Source organism: Vicia villosa, linkage group LG2, assembly GCF_029867415.1.
Source record: "Vicia villosa cultivar HV-30 ecotype Madison, WI linkage group LG2, Vvil1.0, whole genome shotgun sequence".
In the NCBI taxonomy this organism is placed as follows: Eukaryota; Viridiplantae; Streptophyta; class Magnoliopsida; order Fabales; family Fabaceae; genus Vicia; species Vicia villosa.
In genome coordinates, this window is record NC_081181.1 from 21,589,310 (window position 1) to 21,597,638 (window position 8,329).

Sequence of the window (8,329 nt, forward strand, 5' to 3'; positions counted from 1 at the left end):
ATATAGAAAACCCTATAATATTTTCATTGGAAAACTTGTTTATTATTGTGAATTATTTCTGATTTCACTCGTACATGTAATGTGTTTATTTTTCACAATTCAAGAATGCAAAAGAAACTTTTTTTTTTCATGCAGAAATCCATCGGAACCAGAAAGATTTATGAACAGATTTAACAGGAAGTTATATTCGAGCTTTATCGAAGAAGTTCAGTGATATATACTTGTTCTTGTTCACTTATGAATAAGGATTATAAGGTTTGTTAATTTTGTTTCGTTCACTTAATCATACAATTTTTGTTATTTTTATACTATAGGTTTAGTTTCTAATTTGATTATTCTGTAATCGATTTTTCTCTTTGTAAAGGTGAATGTCTCTTTTATGATAACAAGAAGGTTGTTTGTTATTCTAACTTTCCAATGACCAATACAAATTTCAACATGGATCCTCAACCATCTCGTGTCTCTAGGAGAAGAAGAATATTGAAAGTTGTATATGATGATCCTGATGCAACAGATTCGTCATCTGATGAAATTGTTATGGATCCAACAAAGAGGAAGAGAGTTGTGGTTGAAATTTCATACCCTAATGTTCCGATTCCGAGTGATCAAACCGTTGATAACGAATCGAAGAAGAACAAAAGGAGCTGTGGAGCACCGAAACACGAAGTGAAACAACCGTCTTGTAAGTATAAAGGAGTTCGAATGAGACAATGGGGTCGATGGGCTGCAGAAATCCGTAACCCGATTAATGGTACGCGTAATTGGCTTGGAACTTTCGATAGCGCGGAAGAGGCTTCTAAGGCTTATGAAGCTAAAAAACATGAATTCGAAACCATGTATAAGAAGGATTTGAGTAAAAGGAAGAGGAACAAGAGATTGAAAAAAGTCTCTTTTGCTGAACCTATGGTTACTTCTTTGAATGACTCGGAGACGGAGAGTGACACGCCAAATATACCTTCATCATCGCGCGAGTTCGTTGAAAGTGTTGAGGTTTCAAATGATGAGACTAATTCTTCAAAGCCTTTGGACATAGTGCAAGAACCGAATGTGGTTGCGAGTGTTGATACTTCGTCACAGCTTGAACCGAATTGGTTAACATTTGATGATTCGGAGTTGGAGTTGGACTTGGTTGCGAGCGATGATCTTAGTTGCCTTGATGACTTGAATGATATTGATATTCCATTTGATTTTGATTACTTTGGTACTCAATTTGCAGTCTATCATGGGATTACAGAACCTCGCAATCACAATAGGAGTTCGATTAAAGAGCGTCGCAATTTACCGGAGCAATAGATTTTACTGCTATGAATCATTGTTCTAGAGTACTATAACTAGTAGAACTACAAGTTTTATGTTGTTTGTTGCTATGATTTTTTTGTTCTTTAAAATGAAATACATCTTACTGTTTGTTTTTTACACCCTGTGAATTGCATAGTTAATTTTTCCTTGTTTCTGTTTTCTGTGTTTTCATTTGCTCTTTTGGCAGCTTGTTGTGTAGTCTGTTTATTTGTTTTTGGCAAGTCTGTTGGCTTTTACTAGCATTTGACAAAGCAGGAGAGGATTTCGGCAAAACTAGAGGGGAGAACTAGCTAGAGTCACTACATAGGATAAGGATTGTTCGCTCCATGAAAACAAATCATATAGCACACCCTAAATAAAGAGAGGAATTCACGTTGTTTTCAAAATTTTATGAACATGTAAATTATACATAATTAAAATAAAGGGGTAGAGAGAATTGTACACAATTATTTCAAAGTCTAAGCGATAATGTATATAGAAGAATTAAACATACTCTATTACTTTTGTTAGACAACTTATTATTTGATACTAAGTAACTTGTGCTATAAAATATGGTGGATCACTTAGAGCAACTCAAGGGTAAGACTATGGTGGATCTTACCATAAATCACATATTTAAAGATTTTGCCTTATTCTCTTTATACGAAAAAATTTATATCATTGTAATAGTGAAATAAAAGATCATATTCATTTCTTCAATTGTATGACTTGAAAAGCTATTGTGGATATTATCTTTTGAATTCAAGTTGTCAAGCATATATAATATGCATCACAATTTAACTTTTTGATATTTGGTACCCAAATCTCTTTGGATCTTTTGATGTTAGTGGGATGCTTATTATGAGCATACATATTTCTCTTTTTACGTTCACAATGCTCTTTATTAAAATGCGAGGGAGGATATCCTTCTTTGATTTCATTACTCTTTTTGATAAAATAGAACATAGCAATATGGTCGTTGTTATTACAGTAATTGCATTTTAGGGTATTGTATTTAGATGTTGGTTAGGCATTGCATATATTGCTAAAACCTTTACTGTTGTTCTTAGGTTCATAACCAAGATCAACCTTATTGTAAGACACCCTTTGATTATCTAACAAAATATTCAAGACGACTTTTCCTTTAGAGAATTTATCAAGTGTATTTTGAAGATCATCAACAATACTTTTCAAAATGTCACATTGATCACACTTGATAAATTCATCTAAGACTTTGTAAGAAGAGGGAGAGCTTTGAATTAGATCATCTTGTCTCTCTTTAAGACTTTTTATTTGTTCCAGTAAGTTTTTATTTTTAAATTTGAGGAAGAAATAATGTCTTTGGAGTTAAAGACAATTTGTTATAATTGATAGTTCCATGATTTTTGTATTTGCATAATTTTGCTAAAACATTTAACTGATGTTGAACAAGATGTTGTAACATCCTGTTCTGGTGTCATAATAGGTTTTGTTGTTATGTGTTTTGACAATTGTTCTGCCAGATGTTATGACATTCTACACCTGAACATCCTGACAGTTAAGACTAGTTTTTAAACCTTGAAAAATTTCATTGAAAAATATGAGAATATGGAATATTCAGGTAATCATTACAGACGCATGAAATCAAGGGATGGTTAGGACAAATTCAGATTAGTCTTTTTTTAGAAAAAAAAATCTTTGAGATTTGTTTTGGAAAATTAAGAATTGATTTGATTTGCTCCTAATTTGTGAAAAGATCTTGCAACTATTTTCAGAAAAGAAGAGATTGGATTCAAATTAAAGTCCAAGCCCATTATGCAAGTATCCATAAAGGGTTGCTGTTTTGTGAAAACCTAGTTTGCCAAACTTTCTTGTAAGGAAAATCGTGGGAACATTAAGGGTTGCTGTTTTGGGAGTTGTTCAAGCTCTTCGTGTTTTTTGTTCTTTAGTGTCAGTCATGTATCTTCTGATACATTGAGGTGAGTGTGTGATCTCACTCTTGAAGCTTTAAAGCAAGAGAGTTAAGTGTTGTTCTTGATCAAAAACTTTTAAGCTAGATCAAATATTGTTCTTAGTTAGGGTGTTTAACTAAGTATTTTGTTTAGTGGAAAGTGTAACCTTTCTACTTGGGTTCCCTTTGTAACACCCCAATTTTTATTTATTAATTATTTTATTAATTATTTATTTATTTAACATTATATGATACAGTAATTAATTGAATTGTGTGATTTTGTGAATATATGGATTATTTGGATTAATATGTATTATATGTGTATTGGGTTAGTAAGTGTGAAAATATCATTATTAATTAATTGGACCTTGGTGATGGGTTAGTGTGAAAATGAGTTAAGCCCATTAATGAAATAAGAGTTCGTAAAAGTTTTATCAAAACAAAGAAAAATAGAAATAGAAAGAAAGAAACAAGAGAAGAGAAGAAAGGGAAGAAAGAGGAGAAAAGGGAGAAAAGAGAAGAGAATGAGATAGAACCCTAGAGAATCTACATCCAAGGTAAGGGCAAGTTTTCATGTAATAATGGGATATATGATGTGTGTAATAGGTAGTAACATGTGTTAAAATTGGAGATTTCAAATTCTAGGTCATGTATGCTTAGGTTTTTATTTGAATCCATGAAATTGATGTTTGAATCATGTTTCTATGTTAGTAATTGATGCTTAAATGTTGTATTAATGATATTTGATGTTGAATCATGGAAATGAGTGGTTTTGGGTTGGATTGGGACTGGTTTCGTATGCAGAAAATGGCAGAAAAATGCCTCTAATAATAATGCAATCGATTACGTATGTTATGGTAACCGGTTATGCTATTGAAAAATGGATTTCTGGATTGTTTTGGAGTTTGTAATCGTATATGGGGTTTGACGTAACCGGTTACCATGTGAAAAAATGGTTTCAGGGCTTTTTGCCGAGCCCGTAATCAGTTACGTCTTTTAGCGTAATGGAATACCGCTGTTTGGATAGATTTTTAAAAACTTGAAAAATTCATAACTTTTGATCCGTAAGCTCGTCTGAGTTCCCGTTCGATGTGTTAGAAAGCTAGCGCGATATTCTTTTTAATAAAAATAGTTTTGTTGGTAGTAGATGATTTAATCATTGTGGGGTTGTGTAAAATGACATGTATGGGTGTATATATATGTTGAGAATAAATGTTTGGATGACTTTTGAGGCAATTCTTTGTATGAACATATTACTTGAATTTAGTGCTTATTTATGTTGTGAATTGCAATTGTTTTTGGATAACATTGTTGAGCTTTGTTTGCTACATGTTATTTGTGGTGTGTCGATTTGGTGAGTGTTATGAAAATGTTTTCATGTGTAATTAATTACATGAATATGTGTATGTTTGTGAAAATGTGAGGTGAATTCATATGTGATGATTGGTGAGATATCTGTTTATATGATTAAGATTGATAGATGGTCTTAATTGCATATAACTGTTGATTTTCACATGCATTCACTCGGTGAAAAATAGGCAATGTTCGGTACTTTCGTGAGAGCTATTGAATTGTCCCAAACCTAGAGGATTAGTTTGAAGCTTAGAGGACATGCTTATTGGTGGTTATCTTTCTGAGATATGGACGCAAGGAATCCGCTTAGGATGACGATTGGTACCACAGGCATATTGCATTGAGTTGCATTAGAGTCACATGTGTCGATGTGAATTGTGTTTTGGGTGATTATGTGATAATTGTGTCAATGGTACTTTGTTGATAATTGTGATTTGATTACTTGGTATCTTGAATCTATTGAGCTATGTGGTATATGTAAACATGTAAGATGTATTTAAAAAGTGTTTAATACACGTTTGTTCGAAATGTGATGAATTCTTTTGTTGCATGTTGTTATACATTGCTTATTATTATATATTTCTATAACGATGTGAATTCTCACCCTTCTGTTGAAGTGATGTTTTGTACGATATCGCTCAGATACCGAGGAGTAGTGGTGCTTTGCTTGTGAATATTAGTAGTGGATCTATTCCTTTATTTCTTCATTTAGTATTTTTGGGTTTTGAGTCGTGCTCTGATTATGTAACACTGGGGAATGTTGTTGATTCATGTTTTGAAGGATACCTTGTATTCCTTTCTATTATGTTATTTTAATAAAATTATGTGATGTTTAGCCATTATGCCTAAGTTTTTAATGAAGTCAAAATATTATGAGACAATAATTTATCTGATTGAATGTGAATCTGTTGCGAAATCGCATATGTTGGAGCTATAGGAACATGAATTATATTTAAAGTGTTATTGAGCATGACAAGTGTTTATGGTTTTTGAATTATGTGTGCCACCTTGAATTAATATGTGTGATATCTTACTCTGATTTATGCAATATATGTGTAACTATTTTATCACTGCGGTGATTGGAAGTGGGATGTCGATTTCTCAAGTCTAGATGTTGACTTCTAGGCAGAAGTAGCACTGGGTAGTGAATAGGCGGGAAGTTGTAAACATGGGTGTTTATCTTTGAACAAATAGTGCTGATAGTGGACTTCCTTCTTGGCTTTGTAGCCCCCAAATTAGGGGTTGCTTGCACTGAACTGAGTTAACAATTCTCTGTGTTCTTTATCTTTTTGCAATAAGTTTTTCAGTTTGATAATTGTGTTGTATGTAAGCAGATGTTTTAACATTTTTCTTGACATTGTGTGTTGTTAGGACATCTGTCTTGACATATGTTATAAATTCCATAATTTTAAATGACATCAGAGCAGGCACCATGATCTGCTTATTGGGTGAGCTCCAGAGAAAATATTTTCTAGTACTATGGATAAAGAAGGTGAATACAACAACATACCAACTCTGTTGGATGGTTCTAACTATGACTAGTGGAAAGTCTGAATGTCTGCTTTCCTGAAATCAATGGACACCCAAGTTTGGAAAGTTGTTTTAAAAGGATGGGAATATCTCATTGATAAAGACAAAGAAAGGAATGTGTCCTTAAATACTGAAGAAGATTGGTATTATGAGGATGATAAAACTTCTCTTGCTAACTCCAAGGCTTTAAATGCTCTATTTAATAGAGTAGACAAGAATGTTTTCAGGCTGATTAACACCTGTATTGTGGCAAAGGATGCTTGGGAAATCCTCAGGACAACTTATGAAGGCATATACAAAGTTAAGATATCTAGACTTCAACATCTCACATCCAAGTTTAAGAACCTAAAGATGAATGGTGATGAATGCATTGAGGACTTTCATATCAATATTCTTGAAATTGCAAATGCATCCAGTGCATTGGAAGAAAAGATGCCTGAAGAAAAACTTGTAAAAAAATTCTCAGATCCCTACCTAAAAGGTTTGACATGAAGTAACTGCCATTGAAGAAGCTCAATATATTAACAAAATGAGAGTTGATGAACTATTGGGTCACTTCAGACATTTGAAATGATAATTAGTGAAAGAACTGCAAAGGAGAAAGAATGCAGCTCTAGAACTTTTGACACTATTCATGAAAGCCAATATGACATGAACACTAATGAAGTATTGGCTAGAACCATTGAAATGTTAGGAAAGGAGATCACAGCTATTAAAAAAATTAAATGCCAGACCAGATGTTCAAAACATCAATAGAAACAATGTTGATCAAGGAAGAAAAAAAACAACAGATAATCCTGCAGAGAACAATAAAGAAGTCACAAAAATGGTCATATCCCTAATAGGAAGGTATGAGGGCTCTTCTGAAAAAGATCCATGCTATGAATAATTGACTATCTCCTACAATAATCTCTATAAGGAAACTGAAGAAATGTGCAAGATAAGTGAGACACAGAAGAAATACTTGATTCAACTTCAAGAGGATGAAGAAAAACTCCTAGCCTCAAATTTTGAGTACTAAGCTAAGGGAAACATGTTATCTTCCAAATTTGAAAGCATTACTAGTAAATCTGGAATCTTAGAAGAAGTCTCTTAAACGAGAGAAAGAGGTAGAGAATTCACCAGTGTAGGTTTCAACTATCAATCCTTAAACAAAAGGAAAACCTATATTACAAAAGATACCTCTGATAGAAGAAAATGTGAATCAGCAATGTCATTCCAACGAAAGGCAAAAACTCTAATAGAGAGGGGGTAGAGAAGTTTGTGATGTGGCAGTGCCGGGATTGCCTTGTGAGGGACCCGGGCTGTTACAAAAAAAGGTTGGTTTGGTAGCCCCCAGATTATGTGTTGTTTGCAGTGAACTGGGTTAACAATTCTCGGTGTTCTTTATCTTTCTGCTTTTAGAACATCTGTTGTAAGTGATAGAATTTCAATAATATATTTTTTTCTTTGGTTAGCTTTTAGAAATGTGAAACAAGTATTGATAAGAATAGTAAGAGCTTACCTCATATTCTTCTTGATTTCTCATGAGACACGTGTTTACTTCTTCTCTACTTGAGGATTCCACATCATTGTCATCCCAAGATACGTGGGCTCTCTAAGCCTCTCTTTGTGGTTTCTTGGATCTTCTATGGTTCTAGTTCCTTCTATGATTCTAGTTCCTTTGATTAAAAAAAAATGAAAAACAGAGTTAATATCTTCTATTTTGCATTGATTGAAAATTTTATTTTTCCCCCTTCACCATGTTACCATCGAAATCCCTAACAACCCCCCTTTCCACTATGTTACCAATCTGATATCTCAAGAATCTCCTCTTCCACCATCTTAATTCACTACATCTCTTAAATTCAAAGGCATACGAGATCATGTCGGTGCCGATGAAAGCGCCATCAACGAGATTCAGCAAAAACAAAGAAATCTATAACTCTGATTGCTAATGGAAGCAAGTGATGGCGGCTAGTGTTTGCACCGATGTTTGAAGTTTGTAATGCAAAGATCTCACTATTTTACGGTTAGTACCACTTCACCCATAGACACTGAAATTTTTGTCAGTGAACCGCGATGTTAAAACAAATTTCTGTTCACAAATAATATAACTAGTTTGGTTATTCTAAAGATACATTACTTCAATTTGTGGTTTGATAATACGGATGATGAGAGAACCAAAAATATTGATAATAATTTGATAAAAGATGAAATCTGGGTTCAGGGTGTTACAGAGACAGCAGGTGAAGCAGT

General features: G+C 33.4%; 1 protein-coding gene across 1 annotated transcript; it reads left to right on the forward strand.

Moving 5' to 3' along the window:
* The first annotated feature begins 438 nt into the window (after window positions 1-438).
* On the forward strand, window positions 439-1,293 carry LOC131648695 (ethylene-responsive transcription factor ERF118-like). The gene has a single exon (XM_058918430.1). It carries the CDS (start codon window positions 439-441, stop codon window positions 1,291-1,293), a length of 855 nt encoding a protein of 284 aa, XP_058774413.1.
* The last annotated feature ends 7,036 nt before the right edge of the window (window positions 1,294-8,329 follow it).

Bases quoted from the DNA above. Each gene is read 5' to 3' on its own strand.
- LOC131648695 (XM_058918430.1), top strand. From the start codon at position 439: ATGGATCCTCAACCATCTCGTGTCTCTAGGAGAAGAAGAATATTGAAA.